The sequence below is a fragment of the Neomonachus schauinslandi genome, chromosome 5 (genome assembly GCF_002201575.2).
Source record: "Neomonachus schauinslandi chromosome 5, ASM220157v2, whole genome shotgun sequence".
NCBI classification, from domain to species: Eukaryota; Metazoa; Chordata; class Mammalia; order Carnivora; family Phocidae; genus Neomonachus; species Neomonachus schauinslandi.
In genome coordinates this window covers 18,029,815-18,049,702 of record NC_058407.1, presented here as the reverse complement: position 1 = coordinate 18,049,702, position 19,888 = coordinate 18,029,815, and the positions used below count along the sequence as shown (strand labels likewise).

Sequence of the window (19,888 nt, the reverse complement as noted above, 5' to 3'; positions counted from 1 at the left end):
AATATTAACTGTATTTGTCTTTGCCTGATATGGCAACAGGTAATATTTTTTCTCTTCTGCATTCTCCATAAATGTATTTGTTTGATTAATATAAAAATTAAATTATCTAAAAATAAGAGCATCTGGCTGGCTCAGTTAGAGGAGTGTGAAACTTTTGATCTCAGGGTTGTGAGTTTGGGCCCCACAGTGGGTGTAAAGATTACTTAAAAATAAAATCTTTATAAATAATATAATATAATATAACATAACATAATATACTTGCTATCAGTATTTCTTAATTTTTGTGTGGGTTGATTTTGTGTGTTCGGAGGTTGTAAAGGTGCCATTTCAAGCAATTCACCCCTCGGGAGGGAAATTGGGCTCCTCGGCACAGCTGGAAGAGGATATAGGGTCAATACAGGATCTTTTCTAAGTTGAGAATTCTGAGGCTATTTGTGTACTGATGGGAATGAACCAGCAGGGAGAAGAGAGAGAAGGCAATTTTCATAACCAAGATTATTGAGAGACTCAAAGGACAGATGGAAAGCAGGCAACCCAAAGTGTTGTCCAAAAACGAAGTGTCACTGGGAGCTTATTAGAAATGCAAATTCTCAGGCCTCACCCCAAATCTACTAATTCAAAATTTCTCAGGGTGGGTCCAAGTATTGTGTTTTAACAAACTGTAATCGTGATGCTTTTTTTTTTTTTAAAGATTTTATTTATTTTTTTGAGAGAGAGAGAATGAGAGACAGAGAGCATGAGAGGGAGGAGGGTCAGAGGGAGAAGCAGACTCCCTGCCGAGCAGGGAGCCCGATGCGGGACTCGATCCCAGGACTCCAGGATCATGACCTGAGCCGAAGGCAGTCGCTTAACCAACTGAGCCACCCAGGCGCCCCTGTAATCGTGATTCTTATATGTGCTAAAGTTTGAGTAGCACTGATCATCCTAGAACATTACTGAAAAGTTGGCCTTGGGTGGATATTCTACAAGCAAGTCCTTGGGATCTGACCAAATTGTGGCTTGTCTCTGAACCCAGCTACTGAAAGGAATCAAAGGAACGCATTTAAACCGCAGTCCTAGGTATCCTATCTTGATGGATTATATATGCTTGCTTATCTGCTTTTTTTTTTTAATTCTTTTTATTGTGGTAAAAAACACATAAAATTTATCATCTTCACCATTTTTAAGTGCACAGTTCAGTGTATTAAATACATTCACACTGTTGTACAACTCTCGCCACCATCCATCCGCATAACTCTTACAAAACGGGAGTTTTATAAACTCATCTTATAAAACTACAACTTATACCCATTAAGCAAGAACTCCTTATCCCCCTCCCCCCCCAGCCCCTGTCAACCACCATTATACTTTCTGTCTGGATGATTTTGACTATCTAGGTACCTCATATAAGAAGAATCACATAGTATTTGTCTTTTGGGGACTGGATTATTTCAGTTAGCATACCTGTTTCATTCCTGAGCACAGTTCCCTTATGAACTTTCTTATACAGGATCCCACAGAGGGTTACAATCAGAAGGAACAGCAACACCTGATTAACTGAAATAAAAACAGAAACACATTCAAGTGTAACCTATCAAGCTGAAATTTGGGGAAAGTTTAGAATAGTCTTAGGAGCAGATGCCTTCCCTGACAGACATAGCAGTGGTGGTCTGGGACCTTTTTTTAAGCAGATGGCATGTGCATAAAGGGTTAAGCCGGGATGCTGTTGATGCTCAAGGATACGGAGATGGAGTTTAAGGAGGATCCAGGGCTACCCCCGGCAGTCTGATGGCAGAGGCTACCACCTTAGTGCGTGTATGATGCTGCCTCTGGAGCCACTTTTTGTGCATGAATACTTTGTTTGAATGAAGAGCCAACATTTATATGATGCTTATGATGAGCCAGTACTTCTTATGAGTACAGGTTCTCAGCTATTATAACACAGTTGCTTCTCAGTTAGTTCAGCCACTGGTCAAGGATGACGTACAGAAAATTCTTGCCCTGAGTGAGAAGCCAGAAGACCCAAATACCTCTTCTAGTTCCCAGCATCCAGGACCATCTGTTCCAGAACAGTGACGCTCGCCCTTGGGATCTATTGAGAAGCACAGTAATATAGGACAGAGTTGTCCTAATATTGAGCACATGAATTGTGATTGTACATGAGGTGGTTTAGGAGGTTCATGATCATGGCATTAAGTAACATTAAATCACAGCGTGAGAAATCAGTTTAATTTCAGGTGCAGGCAGGCAACAAAAGCTACCCAGGATTGAATAACATTGTTCTAATCGTATATATTTGTATAATCAACTTCTTTTTATGATAGGAGATAGCTTATTCTACTTACAGTAAGGATATACTCTTTCTATTATAAAGTACACATAATTTTTTAAATGAGTCAAAGAAAATTGTTAAGTCATGCATAGGACAGAAGAAACACAGATGATGAAAAATTGAGAAGGTGTGCATTGCTCTACCTGAAATCTGGAAAATGTTGGTAGGAGAGGAAGGGGCTAGGATTTCAAGTGAGATTCAAATCTTGTTTCTATCACCTCTTAGCTGTGTGGCTTTGGACAGGTCACTTAATCTCTCTGAGCCTCAGTTTTGCTCATCTGCTCCATGAGGAGTGTAATTGTAATATTAATCATTGTCTCACAGGGGGGTTTTGAGAGTAAACGAAGGCAATGTAGGCCCAGTAAACACATTACAATTGTTACGTGTTATCATTTCCTACTTTTGTGCATCAAGGTATTTACATTTATTGGCCTCATACTGAGCTATTTTCTGGCTCCTAGGCCTTTGTCTTCACATTTGTAAAAGGAAGGAGTCATTCTCTACAGATGTCCTCCAGAGCTACATTCTGAGGCTCAGTGATTCTCCCGTGCTAACATCCAGCTCCCCTCTGCCTTTCTGGGTTGTCAGATGCAGCCAGAGACAACCGGATACTAGACTCAGTTTAAAACCAAGCTATAGAGAAATAGAAGATAAGGAACAAAGTTCTGTAGTTTATCAATACGTCTGATTAACATTTACCTGCCACAGCCAGTGTGGGGAGGCAACTCAATGTCTACTACCACCTCTATTTTTTTTTTTTTAGTGTAAGTATGTCTTATGCAATATTTGGGATATACTTATGCTAAAATATCATTCATAGATAATCTAAAATTCATATCTAACTGGATATCTTATCTTTTCATCTGCTACATCAGGCAATTCTACCCTGAGTCTAACAGCAACACAATTAGATTACTATGTTTCTCTCCTGGGTTCACAAACTGCTAGATCTGAAATCAAGGGCAAATCCAGGTTTTGATGGGGTCTGAAGATAATATAATTTAAGAATAGGAACATGAAATTACAACTGCTGAATTAAATAGGAACATGAATATTTATTTAAAATGAGAAAATAAGTTATACTTATAAGTTTTATAGAAATGTATGGCCCCTCTCAGGATAAATCCATCTCTGGACAAAATACTTAACAACTTTCCACAGGCATCATCCTGAAATGATGATGCCAAGAATTGCATGTGGGAAAACTATCCATGAAAATCAAAGAGGATTTTTTTTTTAAAGCCAAGATCTAGCATCAAAACAGTCTTTTAAAATATCTATTTTTAATAATCATGATTGTCAAAAGCTGTAATCTTACTTTTTCGTAACAAAGCCATGTGTGTTCAAGCAGACAAAAACTGTGACCTGTGGATTGAAGAAAAAAAGTTTATTTAAAACAGAATCAACCCAAAAGTCATCACACAATGATTAAGGACCATGTCTTTGATGGTCTGATATGTGGCAAACTGTTCTATACTGTCCTGATACTAGAACTTTGGAAATAAATATCTCTTGGATGTATAGCTCCCCTCTTCCAATTAATTTCTCTGGCTGTCCAAACAGTACAAAGGCCCCCCAAGGGGTAATCTTTTGTCTTCAGGGTGTTTTGTTTTGTTTTGTTTTGTTATCTTCTCCAGAAAGAGCCCTGTCAGCTCTCTGGGTTAGCAAATCAGACAGTGCTAACTGAAGAAATGTCACACAAGAAGGTCTCCTTGACCTAAAATATCAACCCCCTGCATATTTTCTGCTATTATAACTGCATTCCTTTGACAAGGAAATTTTTACATCCTCAGAGACCCCTTTGGGAACAGAACTATACCTTACACTAAATCCAATCATTCATTCCATGAGTATTTATTGAGATTCTACTGAAAGCCAAGCACTGTGCTATGTAGTAGGGATGCACCAATGAACAAATCAGTCCTAGTCCCTATCATCATGGGGCTTTTAATCCTGGGGAAAACAGATATTAAAAAGTAACAAATAAAATAATTAGATTATGGTAAGAGATATGAAGGAAACAGAGGTCCTGGGATAAAGATCAACAGAGTTGGGGAGCGTTTCAGGACGAGAAATCAGGAAAAGCCTCACTGATGAGATGGCATTTGGTCAGAAGGAAGAGCAAGAGCCAGCGGGAGAATGCAGAAGGAAATAGCAAAGTGCAAAGGAAAGGAAACAGCAGGTGCAAAGGCCCTGTGGCTAAAAAGAGCTCTGAGTATTCTAAGCACAGCAAGAAGTTCAGTGTGGCTGGAATGGAGTGGACTAAAGAAGAGACGGGCCAGATGAGACTGAAGACAAACTGTGTTGTCTGTAAAGGAGTTTAGATTTTATTTCAAATGCATGCAACTCCTTCCATCCATGTCTGCCTTCGTTAAAGTCCCCAAAGCAATGTTTTCAAACATTCCCACAGAAATTCTGATGGTAAAGGAGAGTGAACACTCAAACTCATCCATAATGAGCTCTAAAATACAAGTTTCTTGCGTTACTTCAGATTCCTGTAAACTGCGCAAGAATGAGGAAAAATAATGACTCCTTTCATTGCTAGCCGAGGTCCCCTCAGAGAGAAAACTCTCTGTTATCATGAAGTCAAAGTCTTCCATGCATGGATGGGGTGGGCAGGGATGAGAGCACGAACATGTTAAATGGGTCCAAGTAAATGATGAATTGGAATCCTGGGGTTGGCCGCAGCTCAAGAACATTATGTGAGGAGGAGAAAAATCCCATTGCAGGGGCTGCCACTTGCTCATGAGAATGTCTTTCCTTGTGACAGATGGCTCCCAGGGACTTTTCAAGAACTCTTGGGAGGCCCAATGTTCAGTCCACAGTCTTCTGCCATGCTCTGCACCTTCTAATCCCCACCCTACTGCTTTCCCCCCTTGGATCTAAAGACATGTATCAATGGGTTTGGGGGAAATCAAGGAAAGGGGGTCCTTGTGGACATGGAGAATGGGGGAGAGATGCAACTAAGACAAAGCTCTGTGGATACTTTGATTATAAGGGAATGTAAGCCATCAGGAAGTCACAGGAATTTTGAAGGGGATATTGGGTGGGGGAAAGGTGAGTCCATTTTACTTGAATCTCCAAATCTATGGCTGCTGGCAGAAATCTTAACTTTTCTGAGACATAAATCTCAAAAGTCTGCTGAAACCCATAGACCTCTTTCTAGAATAATATTTTTTATTTTTTTAATTTTTTAAAAAAGATTTTATTTATTTGACAGAGAGAGACAGCGAGAGAGGGAACACAAGCAGGGGGAGTGGGAGAGGGAGAAGCAGGCTCTCCCGAGCAGCAGGGAGCCCAATGCGGGCTCCATCCCAGGACCCCGGGATCATGACCTGAGCCGAAGGCAGACGCTTAATGACTGAGCCACCCAGGCGCCCCTAGAATAATATTTTTTAAAGCTTAAAAAATATATTGTATTGTAAAGAAAACCAATTACGGAATTTTAAAGAAAAAGAAGCCATCAGCACATTGGAGGAAAAAAACCCAAATTTGTGACATGATATGTGTATTTCTTTATTAAGCAGCAACTGTTAGCAAGTGCAATAGTTACTGTCAGTTGAGGTAGTGGTGAGCTTTCAAAAACTGTGAGATACCTGAACAACTGTAACGTAATATGAAAATATCTGATTTCTCAGGGAATGATAGCACAGGTACACAGTAACTTCGTTCACAATTAAAGGAAGTGCCCAGTTCCAGTTCGAGGCTAATGAAAGTGAAGATTTTTTTAGGTGCACCTAAGTGGCCCAGTCGGTTAAGTGACTGGCTCTTGATTTCAGCTCAGGTCATGATCTCGGGGTCATGGGCTTCCTGCTCAGCAGGGAGTCTGCTTGAGATTCTCTCTCCCTCTGTGCCCCCAGCCTCCACCCCCACCCCCACCCCTGCCTTGCACATGCAGGCGCGCTCTCTCTCCCTCCCTCTTTAAAAAGAAAAAAAAAAAAAAGACTTTTTTTCGCATCTAAGTACATGAAATCCTGTGAAATGTATCCATGAACACTTCGTCAGTCTGTGCACCACAGGTGAAAGGTTAGACCCCCTGGGCTAGGGAGACTCAACTGCCATCTGGGTCAAGATGATGTTTTCACTGTTTTATCATCTAGAAAAACTGCTGCTCTGGGAAGATTTGTCAGATTTTTCCGGAGGGTTTTCATAGGCCCCGGCTCATGACCTGGTAGTCCAGGCAATAGGCAGAGTGAGCCCCAGGCCCAGGCAAACACCAGAGAGGGACAGGCTGACTTTCAGGGGGACGGCCAGAGAGAGGAGTGTGAATGGAAAAGGAAGCCCTCCAAGGAAGGCTGGAGGGATGCCAGAGACAGCTTTGGGATAAGATTTCCTCTTTTGGACTGCTGTACCTGTTAAAGATCGTGAAAATGCCCACCTGTGCAGCTTCATGTAGACCGATGTTGAAAAGTCCTCTGCCTCTCTATTGAAGATTACAGAAGATAAAGAAGGGCCAGGACACAAAACAGAGGGAGACTTTCACACACACATACACATACACACACACACACAGACGCTACCAAGCCAACTTCTTACACAGACTCCTTGGCTTTGCATGAGACAAATTCAGGGCAAATTCTAAGAGGCCTATCAACCAGATATATTCCAGGGACAACATCTTTTAACAGGAGAGGCCAACCACTTCTTCAGAGAATAAAAAACTGGCCTATAAGAACTATTTTTCTGCCAAGACATTTGATACATGTTGACAAGGTGATTTCTTTGTGGTCTTCTGGATTTCCATAAATTTCATATTGCCAACTTCCATAATTAGAAAGATTGCTTCACCCAGAGAAACACAAATTGTGTTTCAGTATACCTGGTGTGTGTGTGCGTTTTTAAATAGGCTTCCTTTCTGTGACACAAGTAATTTATTAAAGGCATATTATCAGTTCAAAATTTGATTTGTTGAATTTTCAATATTTACACATAGCAGAATTCACTTTTTTGGTTATATCATTCTATATATTTTAACACATGCATAAATTCTTATACTAAGAATTTATTGTATCTTGTACTAATTGTACTAAGAATTTATTGTATCTTTTTTTTTTTTTTTTTTAAGATTTTTTTTTTTTTTTTTTTTTTATTCATGAGAGACAGAGCGAGAGAGAAAGGCAGAGGGAGAAGCAGGCTCCCAAGGAGCAGGGAGCCCGATGCGGGACTCGATCCCAGGACCCTGAGATCATGACCTGAGCCGAAGGCAGACGCCTAACCATCTGAGCCACCCAGGCGCCCGTATCTTTTTTTTTTTTAAAGATTTTATTTATTTATTTGACAGAGAGAGACACAGTGAGAGAGGGAACACAAGCAGGGGGAGTGGGAGAGGGAGAAGCAGGCTTCCCGCCGAGCAGGGAGCCTGATGCGGGGCTCGATCCCAGGACCCTGGGATCATGACCTAAGCTGAAGGCAGACGCTTAACGACTGAGCCACCCAGGCGCCCCGAATTTATTGTATCTTATACTAATTCTTGTACAACAAATGGAATAGAGAACAATCCAACAGCTCCAAAGAATTCTCTTGTGCTACCCTTTTGCAGGCAAAACCTGCCCAACCCCTAGCCTCTCGAAAACACCAATCTATTTTCTGTCCCTATAGTTTTGCCATTTCCAGAATGCCATATAAATGGGATCATGCAATACACAATCTTTAGAGACTCTCTTCTTTCACTTAGCATGATGTATTTGGGATTCATACTTGCTGTTGAGTGTGTCAATAGTTTTTCCCTTTGTCCTTATTGAGTAGTATTCTGTTGTATGGATGTACCACAGTTTACCCATTCACCTATTGAAGGACATCTGAGTTATTTTGTGTGTTTTGTGATTATGAATAAACCTTCTGTAAACACTTGTTTACAGGTTTCTGTGTGATTTTAAGTTTTCAGTTCTCTACGGTAAATACTTAGAAATCAGATGGTGGGGTCATTTGGTAGATGTGTATTTAACTTCATAAGAAACAGCTTATCTAAATAAATAGAATCTTTAAAAAAAAAGGGGGGGGGAAATGCCTGGGTGGCTCATTCAGCTAAGCGTCTGCCTTCAGCTCTGGTCATGATCCTGGGGTCCTGCATTCATCTCCCTGGTCAGTTGGGAGTCTGTTTCTGCCTCCCCCTGCTATTGTGCTCTCACTTGCTCTCTCTCTCTTCCTCTCAAATAAATAAAATATTTTTTAAAAAAGGAAAGAAAGAGTGTGGCCATTAAAAAAAATAAAATAAATAACAATTTGTCTTGAAAACCCAAAGTTTATTTTAAAATTAAGTTGATCCCTCTTCATTATGGTCCTTCAAAGGAACTTCTGAACTTGACATTTGACTGGAGCTAGCAGTCAGCCAACAGAGAATACTCAGCTTTAGAAACCAGCAGCATGATAGAGAGAGCCTCTGCCAGGCGGCATGAAAGGCCGGGATATCACAGCGCCCCAGGGCTCCCTCGTGAATCCAAGGGTTGTGAGAACTTGTTGGCAGTGATCTTGGGAAACTCTTCAATAGGAAACTCCTTAATTCACTGTAAAGAACCAGCTACAACATCCTTTTTATTTCCCCAGGCTCTAGACTTAGGGTACATGTGTGCTGGCCCCTTCTCTTCCCCTCTTATACCCGGGAGACAATCGAGTCAAAGCAGCACGTTACTTAAGACTCTTTGGATATTGATTTCGGGTACTTTTTATCCACTTACGATTTTAGATGATATGCATTCAGCTGACTCTTTGAGATGATGTAAGCTTAGAATGGTCTCTGGCCACAAGCCCCCTCTTCCCCACTCTGTGAAGGAAGGCCATCTAGCATCACAGGAGATAATGAGGGGAAGGCAAAAGGATCTGAGACTGAGTCCCTGATGCCAGTTCTACCCTGGGCATCCCCATTAGTCAAACCAATCAATTCCCCTTTCTTCCTTAAATTGCTTTGAAATGACATTTTCTTGCAAACAATAGACCTTATAAATACATTCCCTGTGGCAAGAATCGTGTGCACCTATGGGGAGAGGTTTTCACGGCCAGCTACCATTTATTGCACGCTTAATTTGCACCCAGCTCTATGCTGACCAGGTCTGTCATCTTCTTTAATTCTTCCAACACTTTTCAGGCAGATATATCACCATCCCCAGGTTTCACATGAGAAATTGTGGCTCAGAGAAGTTCAGCAACTTGCTCAAAATCACACAGCTATTAAATGGCAGAGCAGGGATGTGAAATGAGGGCTCTCTGACTTCAAATCCCATGCTCTTTAACCACAAGGAGGTGGAGGTCTTCAAGGGCCATTCTGGCTACCCCAGGAAGCAGGGGAGTCAGGCTCCAGGTAACAGATGGCACTGTGTGCTGATGGAGCATCAGTCAAGTTTGGTCTGCTTGTCCCTGAGTGCTCGGTGACTGCAACTACTGAGATCATGCCAGAAGCAGAGAGAGTGCTAGCTAGTCCAAGAAGGGGGCTCATCTTCCCCCTGTCCAGCATGTCGCCAACTTGAAAATCCCTTTAAGACAAAACAAGAGGCTCCAGGAAACTGTCAATGGCACATCTGATTGCAAGGCACAGCAGCGGTGAGCCAAGGAGAGAAATTCCTGAAGCAGATTCTCAGAGGAAACTTTCTGAGCAGCTTTCAGAATATAAGGCAAGAGTGGAGTCCTGGAGAAGCATGGACTTCCAAAAGAAAGCCCTGTTCTATTAAATTTTTTAAAAAATATGAAAGTAGAAAGATTTGGCATCCTCTCCCTCTCTATAGTTTCATCTCCTGTCTGACGGAGGCACTTTCTGTGTAAGTTGCTGTAAATTGCTGTTTCTGGGACTTGCAGTCAAACGCATACTAATAGATTAAGTAGGCGCTCGAGAAATGTTTGTAGCTCCTAGATAGGAGCTCATGATGTGGATTTGGTAGAGGAATCAGAGGTGTAAAGAGGTAGAAAACCGATGGAAGAAGTCAGGGGATGTCCTAAGACCCCATACAATAAGAGGCAGAGACCTGGGGCGGAGAGAAACGGGAATGTTTGGGGCAGAGCCTGGGAGAGCATCTTCTGGGTTAACACAGTTCCTGCATGGGAAGAAATGCTTTCTTGCCTCTGAACTATGGTTCATGCAGTCCCTTCTGCCTGGAATGCCCTTACCCCTCCTCTTTCCCCAGTAAACTGTCACTTGGTTCTTTCAAGACTCAATTCAGGCATTACCTCCTTCAGGAAATCTTAATTGATACCCTGCCTGGGTGCTCCCCTGATCTCCATTCCTATTCCTATCCCTGCACGCAGATCATTGTTCTAATATTATGGGTGTGCCCGTCTTCTCCCCTAAATCATGAGATGACTGAGGACAGGCACTGTGGCTTGCCCACCCCTGTGTGCCTCAATAAATGTGTGTGGAATGAATAAATGAGAAACAGGAGAAAGGAAGAAAGGGAAAGAGGCTCCTGTTCTGTTCCTCAATCCCAGGAAGAAAGGAGGCAGTGTACCATTACTCAGGAAAAAGGCCAGAAGGAGGGGACTGTGGATCTATTCCAGGAATAAAAGCAAAGGGCTCTGGTCTTTTTATCAGCCTTTTTCTTTTTCATCAAAACAAGAAGGCCCAGAACTGTGTTCCTTGCACTTTCGTAAGCTTTCCTAGGCTGAGTGACTCCTGTGCAATGGTTTCTCCACAGTAGTAAATAGCCAAGCCTTTGGCATTGAAGAGCCTGTGGGCTTGTCTTCAAGACAGGAAGAAGGATGGAGCCTCGCAGCCAGTGTTGGAGAGAGAGATTCCCTAGGCAAGGCACGGGGGGTGGCAACTTCAAAGAGTAGCGGAAGGAAGGCTGAGGTCCTGGGGCCTGTGACGAGGAAGAAAAGGAGAGTTTAGAGAAAGGTCTGGACCTGAGAAGTGACCATTAAGTTTGAAAATGGGCCCTGAAGACCTTACACAGGGAGCTATTTAACCAGATGCCAAAGAGTTCGGGCCTATGGCCAAATCTGGAAAGAATGTTTTAAGACCTAGCAGTGGCTAAGCGACTTATCTCTGCCTTGGAAGAAAAGGCAAAACTGGCAAGGACTCCAGAAAAATATTTCAAAAATCAGAGCCCCTAAGTTTTAGTCTACCTGCCAGCTCTAATCTGTGGGTAAGGGCTTTCGGTATTGCTAAATTGAGAAGGAATCTAAAGCTATCACCACAGTTGGTTAAAAAAGAAAGAAAGAGAAAAGTAAAGAAAGAAAGAGCTCTGATTGATTAATCCTGTCTGCTATGGGTTTAGGTAAGGAGGAATATAGGAAAGAACCTGGAAATCAGAATGAAAGATAAAAGAGGGGGCTCTTTTTTTTTTTTAAGATTTTATTTATTTATTTGAGAGAGAGAGACAGTGACAGAGATAGCAAGAGGGAGCACAAGCCTGCCACTCCTTCTGCTTGTGCTCTCTCTGGCAAATAAATAAAATCTTTAAAAAAAAAAGTACAGGGGCACCTGGGTGGAGACACACAGTGAGAGAGGGAACACAAGCAGGGGAGAGTGGGAGAGGGAGATGCAGGCTCCCGCTGAGCAGGGAGCCTGACGTGGGGCTTGATCCCAGGACCCCAGGATCATGACCTGAGCCGAAGGCGACGCTTAACCGACCGAACCACCCAGGTCCCCCCCCCCCCCCCCTTTTTTTTTAGTGAAAGAGAGAGCACAAACCAGGGAGGAGAGGCAGAGGGAGAGGCAGAGGGAAAAGCAGACTCCCTGCTGAGCAGGAAGCCCAACATGGGGCTCAATCCCAGGACCCTGCGGGATCATGATCTGAGCCAAAGGCAGATGCTTAACCAACTAAGCCACCCAGGTTCTCTAAGAGGGGGCTCCTTAAAGATATTATTGAATGACTTAAATCTGGCAGGGCCTGTCCCTGAGTGGAAATATCATGGTCTGTGTCATTAGAAAGAACTGCCTTTCAATCCTGGTTCTGCCCCATTTCTTAGCCATGCAAGCCTGGGCAATTTACAAAACCCAATCAGTAATTGGGACTGTGCTGCTGATTCAATTAAATAGCCTATAATAATAACAGGTAACACATAGCAATTTCTATGTGCCAGGCATTGTTTTATGACCTTTACATACATTCACTAATTTAATCCTCACAATAACCCAAGGAGGAAACTAAAAGTTCAGGGAGGGTGACAATTAATGAGTGGCAGAGATTCCCACCCAGGCAGTCTGGCTCTGAGTTCTCATTCTTAACCATCTTAACAGATACTGTAGCCAACCACTTTCCATTGCTGATTGTAATCACTGTGTCAAGCAACTGACATAAACTCTGTGATTTAACTTCCTTCCATAAGACTTGCACCCTGCAGTTCGCACATGCATAAAACATTTTACAGAGCACTTCATCTTAAACCACGCAAGCTAAGAGTCATGAACAGGACAAGAGCATGCGTTCACCTGAGGAAAGAAGAAAGAAGGACAAAATCAGGACTCGGGAATTTGGTCTCTCACAAAACATCTCTGGCCCTTTTACTTTTTACTCTAGCATGAATGGTTTACTCAAGATCCTCCAAAATACACAGGACAGAGAAGCCAGATGAGGGAGTCTTCGTTTTGTGGAGGACCTGTTCTGCTTTCTCCTGTGTTGGAATGAAGCATTCTTTCGCAAAATGGTTTCAGAGCAGGTGTCAACAAACTATGGGCCCTGCATCAAATCCTGCCCATTTTTGTAATAAAGTTTTATTGGAACATAGCCAGGTTTATTCTTTGACGTTTGGTCTCTGGCTTGTCTCACACTAAACAGCAGATCTGAGTAGGTGCAAAACAGACTATATGGCTTGCACAGCCACCAATCTGGCCCTTTGCAGAAAAACTGCTGATCCCAGCTGTCCACTTTAGGCCAGATTTTCTATATAACCCCATGGCACAGTGCTCATCTCATGTCCTTAACTAGGGAAGGAAGAACACTACCTCCCCTTCGGTGTTGGCTAGGGGAGGTGTGAAGTAGCACGTCTATAAGAGGAACCAAAATGAAAACAAATGTGGCCAGAACAGCACACAAAGTGTGCTCTGAGAAATGTTAATCAACGTTATGTGATAAAACAGTTCCGGGGTCAATTGGGAACTTCGGTGGTAAACAACCTTAAGCAGATTTCTCTACTGCGGGACTTCTCAGGACCTTTAAAATGCCATTATGCCTTGAGATCTCTCAGAGGGTGATATGGTTCACAGAACGTACTTTCCCCATGGGCCTATGTTCTTTAGAACATTCTTTGGGAAATGCTGAAATAAAATAAGTATTTAGAATCATGCTCCCTGGGAACTAGAAATGAAAACTATGTGAACTGTGGCTTAATGAGCATCTCCTTCTCTCAGTAAGGAAAGAAAATGAAGAAGAAATGAAAAGAGCCAGGTGAAAAAAAAAGAAAGAAAGAAACAAGAAAGAGAGGTGTTTGAAGGGAAGAAGGAAGGAAGCAGGGCCCTGGAGAAATACCATGGGAGGAGCTGAGGAACACTTGGAGGACTGGACTATCAGAGGGAACGATGTGCCAAAGGCTGGGGCTGCCACCCACGCAGGATGTGTGGCCACGTCCATCATCACCATGGTCATCGTCAGCACTACCGGGGCCTCCCTACTCTGCAGATCCTGTGTTATGTCCTTTAGACCTATAATGTCACTTCATTCCCATTTTACAGACGAGGAAATAGAGGCACAGACAAGTAAGTAGTCAGAGACAAAGCTTATAAAGCTTGTAAGTGGCAATGCATAGATTCAACTCTGTGATCTGGCCCCAGAGCCCATGTTCTCCCCACCGCACTGCCCTGCTCTACTTGTACCTGCATTCGACCAAGGGCGGTAAGCTCAAACAGAATTCCGTACGGAGATGCGACACGAAGCCACTTGGAGGAAAAGACAAAACAAACCAACCAATGTCACTTTGATAACTGACTACACAGGGAGCCAAACAGCTAGAGGACTGACTTTTCCCCCTCACAGGACGGCCAGATGTTTAGATAGCATGTTTTCTTCTTCTCCCTCTTTTTACTCTTGTGTTAACTATTCCTTCTTAACTCCTATCATAAGTTATCTATCAGGCTTATCCAAGGTCCTACATTTGCTCCTAAAGTGAACGTAATAGTTTTTGAATGTTAAGAAAGCATTTTCAACACAAACACGACAACTACTGTATTTATAAGCCCCATTTAGATTTCCACAACTACCGAGTCTTTTTTTCAGGTTCTGAAAACATGAATCACAGCTCAAGTAAATCTTTTGTGGCTCAGAAATGTACCTGCATTTAAATACTCGCATTTATCCACGTCCTAGCTTACCAATGACTTCCATGCTTAAAGTATGATGAAAATAGTAAATCACACTGGTCAGGAGAGTTAAACCCGGGTCTGGAAAAGCAGTCTAGCATGTAAAGAACTTGCACAGAGTATCCTGGATTTGCTGCAATGGCAAAAAAAAAAAAAAAGGAAAAAAGAAAAATGGTTGCCTCGGCATGCTACAAACATTGGCTGGGAGCTCCTGAAGGCGAAGTTCATGTGGGACAATCCACTTCTGATTTACATTCTTGAGTCTACAGCAAAACAAAGGGCTGCTGCAGGCGGGCAGGGAAGAATGGAAAGACTGCCACACTGCTCATCAATTTCTGTTTACCTGGTGAACGGTGAGGGCAGGGCTTTGGGCTCCTCGATCCAGAAGAGCTGTAGGGCAGAGTGTTCAACTCCTGGCTGGCTTGGGGTTGCTGCCCTTCACGCTGCTTCGGCTGCTTCTAAGATCCCATTGGAAAGCCCAAAGGGCTGGAGAGCCCCAAGGCCAATATTACATTTCCAAGAGAGTATTCCTCCCCCTGCCCCCAACACCCCCCCCACCCTTTGCTTGCGTTGACTTTGGAGAGGCTCGGGTTTCTTCCACTCCTGCGCGGAGCAGCTGGGAGAGTTGGGAATCAGGCGTTGCGCTGGCTGCCGGGGTGAGGCGGCCCCTGAAACCACTTCCAGATGTGCTTGGCAGGCTGGCTCGCATGGCCGGACTTCCTCTGGCATCCTCCTCCAGCAGTCTGCATGCAAATCATTTCGAAAACAAGGCAGCTCTGGAGGAAAAGATTCAAAACCGGAGAAAAGCAAATGCTTGGAGGGTGGATTTCCACCATGCATTGGGTCTAGGGTAAACTTTGAAAGAGCAGAAGTGGAAAAAAGAAGTTCATACTGATTTTCAGAATCTCAAATTAGCCAGTTTCTCCTGAAATCCCCCAGTCATTAAAGTGCTGTGGTCCCCAAATTAAAGCCCAGCTAACAGCTATGGTCTCATTTTACCGAGGCAATGATAGCAATAGGAGTTTTTAAGATGGTGTGTTTTGAGCCTGAACATGGAAAGGAATCAGGCAGGGAGTCAACCCCACCCAGCTCTGGGCTGTTCTCTTTCTGCTATTGATTCTCAGAAACCCAGGAAATGGTGCCAGTACTTTGCCTGGGATCAAAAAATTTACTTCTGCAACCTCTCCCTTTAGCTCCTATAAGGAAATGAGGGTCCCTCTACTCACCAGCTCTTTTTAAGTGGCATTTCCCAATAGAAATATAATGCAGGCCACCCCGTAATTTAAAATTTTCTAGTAGTCACCTTAAGATAAGTACAAAGACAGGGCACCTGGCTGGCTCAGTCGGAAGAGCATTCAGGTCGTGAGTTTCAGCCCCATGTTGGGTGTAGAGATTACTTAATAAATAAATAAACAAACAAACAAACAAACAAACTTTTTTTTTTAAAGATTTTATTTATTTATTTGACAGAGAGAGACAGCGAGAGCAGGAACACAAGCAGGGGGAGTGAGAGAGGGAGAAGCAGGCCTCCCGCCGAGCAGCGAGGCCGATGCGGGGCTCGATCCCAGGACCCCAGGATCATGACCCGAGCCGAAGGCAGACACCCAACCGACTGAGCCACCCAGGCGCCCCAATAAACAAACTTTTAAAAAGAGAGAGAAAGAGAGTAACCATGTGCCAGGCACTCGGCTGAGCAGTAAAAGAAAAAGGAAAAGGTAAGTACAAGGAGGTAAAATTAATTTTAATGATATATTTTATTTAACCCAATATATATAAAATATGATTTCAACATGTATTGATACATTGTTCTTTGTATTAAGTCTGAAGTCTGGTGTGTATCTTATGCTTGTAGCACATGTCAATTCAAATACTAAATTTCATCAGAAACAATTGATATGTATTTAGATTTCATATAATTTGCAGTTTAAAAATTAGGTTCACATACTCAGGCTGTTCCAAGCATACTTAAAAGCTTTCCAATAAGGAATCAAGTATCAGTTCTTCAACTTAAATTCATTAACACTAAGTAAAATTTAAAAGCTAGTTCCTCGGTTGCACTAGCCACATTTTAAATGCTCAACAGCCAGTGTGCCTAGTGGCTACTGTATTGAACGGTGTAGCTCTAAAGGGTTTAGTGGGTTTGTTTGGTTTTTTTTTTTTTCAGACTTGAACTTGGAGAGTGGGAATATCTGAAATAGCTTCCCTTTGTGTAGAATTTTGAACACTGACAAAGCATCTTCACATCTTCTATTTCGTTTTCTTCTCATAACATTCTCAGTAAGTTGAACAGAGATGTTGTTTGCCCCAATTTGCAGATCAGCAAATGGAGGCTTTGAGCATGCTAATGTCCCCAGCTCCCAGAGCAAGTTGGTGATGAAGCCCAGACTGGAATTCTCATCGGCAGTTCTCACCTGTTTCTTACTTGAGGCATGCTTCAAATACTAGGATCTCTGGCTACAACTCTAAGGGTGAAATTGCATCCAGGGCTTTTGCATTCTTCACTTGGCGGGCCTTCAGCATCCAGGCACTGTTCGTATGGACTTATCCGCTGCCCTGGCGGTGTTCCCTTACATACCCCTATCCTAAAGCCCTCATACCATCCAGGAAATATGCCATTTTTCTTTGAAGCAGGCTTGACATTATGCTATTCCTCTTTTCTCTTTACTCCCAGGAGGTATACTCTGTTTTTGTTTTGTTTTGTTTTGTTTTTTTAAAGATTTTATTTATTTATTTGAGAGAGAGCACATGAGAGGGGGGAGGGTCAGAGGGAGAAGCAGACTCCCCGCTGAGCAGGGAGCCTGATGCGGGACTCAATCCAGGGACTCCAGGATCATGACCTGAGCCAAAGGCAGTCGCTTAACCAACTGAGCCACCCAGGCGCCCAGTATACTCTGTTTTAAAGCGCAACTTCACCCAGCGTTTTAGCTAACAGATGTAGTTGTCATGTATTTATCTCTGGTTGCAGCAGGTCCATTTGACCCATGGACCGCCTGCGGGAAGTGAGAAGGTTCAGCGGCAACACAGAGTGCACTCTGAGCACTCCTGTTCTAATCCTCATGGCCCTCACATGAGCAAAAATATCAACAATTTCCTGTCCTTCCAGAATCATGTGCTGTCAGGAGCAGTGGGACAGTCAGTCAGATGTGTCCCAAAGCATTGCGGTGGGAAGCCCTCCAAGCTGACTCCTGCTTACTCCAGTTTCCTCCAAAGACCAGGTTTTCTCTCCCTTTGCATCTCTCATCCACTTAGCAGAATGCCTGACCCAGTGTGAGAGCTGGTGGCTAAGTAGGTTCAGAGAGTATGACAACCAAACTACCCCAGAGGGGGCTCATAATTGAAATAAGAATTCTGTTGTTTTCATAGGCTCTGCTTGCTATTCATATTGGCTTCCATCTGGACCCAAATCCCTCTGCTCATTGCCCTACTGTCTCCAACTTGGGATTCTCTCTCTTTATTTCTAGGCGGCCATGTTCTTTTTTTTTTTTTTTTTTAAGATTTTATTTATTTATTTGAGAGAGAGAATGAGAGAGAGAGCATGGGGGGCAGGGCCAGAGGGAGAAGCAGACTCCCTGCTGAGCAGGGAGCCCGATGCAAGACTCAATCCTGGCACTCCAGGATCATGACCTGGGCTGAAGGCAGTTGTGAAACCAACTGAGCCACCCAGGCGCCCTGGGCCATGTTCTAAGGGTGCAAGAGGCTTATTACCTATGACCTAGATTTCCACATTGTGCGCAAAGGCTCTTCCCTGGGGAAGAAATGAGAACACAAAGAGATGCAGGTTTTAAGGGACACTCTGAGAAGTACAGTGGCTGTCAGCATAGGGTCTGGGGACAGACAGACACACCCAACTGTTAGCTCAGACATTATACTGAACACATCACTCAAAACCACTCACCTGTGGTTTCCACAGCTATAGAGTGGGGAACCTCCTGGTGAGGGTTAGAAGATATTGTTCATGGGCGCCTGCCTGGGTGGCTCAGTCGGTTAAGCTACTGCCTTCGGCTCAGGTCATGATCCTGGAGTCCCGGGATCGGGTCCCACATCGGGCTCCCTGCTCAGCGGGGGGTCTGCTTCTCCCTCTGACCCTCTTCCCTCTTGTGCTCTCTGTCTTACATTCTCTCTCTCAAATAAATAAATAAAATCTTTAAAAAAAAAAAAAGATATCGTTCATGTAAAGCATTCAGTAAGGGCTCAATACATGGAAGTTATCACAGTTATCTCCCCTTGTCTGTGGAGAGTCTACTCCCAGACCCCCAGTGGGTGCCTGAAACCATGGATAGTTCCAAAACTCTATACATACTATGTTTTTTTGCTACACATATATACCAATAATAAAGTGTAATTTACATATTAGACAACAATAACGATAAAATACAACACAACAATATACTGAAATAAAACCTATATGAATGTGGTCTTTCTTTCTCTTTCTCTCTCTCAAAAGATCTCATTGTACTCACCTTCTTGTGATGATGTGAGATGACAAAATGCCTACGTGATGAGACGAGGTGGCCAGAGTGACGTGCAGGATGCCCATCCAGCATCACAAGGGGGATTATCCACTTCCGGACTCTGTTGACAGAGGGTAACAGAAAGCTGAGAAAGCACAACTGCAGATAAGGGGGGACTACTGTATTTTTACTGTCAGATGAAGATACCCCTAGTTCAAAGTATGAACTAAGGAAGGGACTTATAACAGTAAGCTATTTGTAACTTTTTCTTAAAAAGTCCAAAAGAGTGATATGCTGTTGCAAATACTGCCAGTAGCCTACTTAATACCCCTCTCTGCTTCTTCCCTTGAACTAGAAACACCCTTTCATTTGGAGGCAGCAATGGTCCAGTTACAAATACTCACCTCCTGCTGTCTGTCACTTCCTAAAAAGCTATTGTTTTCCTGGCAAAGAGCCGTTTGGTGCCTTTTGCCATTTCTTCCTGTCTGAAATCCAACCTTGATGCCTGGAGGTAGACTATCCATCTTGCAGCTCTGGGGTTGAAAGGGCCACACTGTGCTGCTGCATATGGCCACACCAGCTACGCACAGATTATGGTGTTGAATCGGTCAGGGTCCTGGCAGGATACGGACGGCTCACTCCAAAAGGCTAATGGTGGCGACTCTGCAAAAAGGCACTCTTTGAAAAGGTCTGTATTAAGGAAACATGGTTACGAGTGTTGCAATAAGGTGGTGTTAGCAACTGCAGGGAGGTATGACCACCTGTAACCCTGAAGGGTAAGGCACGGGAGGAGTTACTAGGAGTGGGAAAGTAGCTGAATGGACAGGGCTACCCAAGAGGAGCAGCCGGTGTTGACCCACACTAAGGGGACAGGGGGCTAATGACCCCAAGTTTACCATCTGACTC

At 43.4% G+C, this 19,888-nt stretch overlaps 1 protein-coding gene across 1 annotated transcript in view; it reads right to left on the bottom strand.

Annotated features, from left to right (window-relative positions):
• Positions 1-15,050, bottom strand: part of GLT8D2 (glycosyltransferase 8 domain containing 2) — a 36,210-nt gene extending 21,160 nt beyond the window's left edge. Inside the window, exons 1-3 of the mRNA XM_021687584.1 lie at positions 14,875-15,050; positions 3,630-3,676; positions 1,444-1,536 (exon numbers count right to left, since the gene is read on the bottom strand). Of these exons, the coding sequence (XP_021543259.1) occupies positions 1,444-1,536; positions 3,630-3,648 (112 nt within the window). The 5' untranslated portion in view covers positions 3,649-3,676; positions 14,875-15,050. The remainder of the gene's footprint in view (positions 1-1,443; positions 1,537-3,629; positions 3,677-14,874) is intronic.
• Between the last annotated feature and the right edge of the window lie 4,838 nt (positions 15,051-19,888).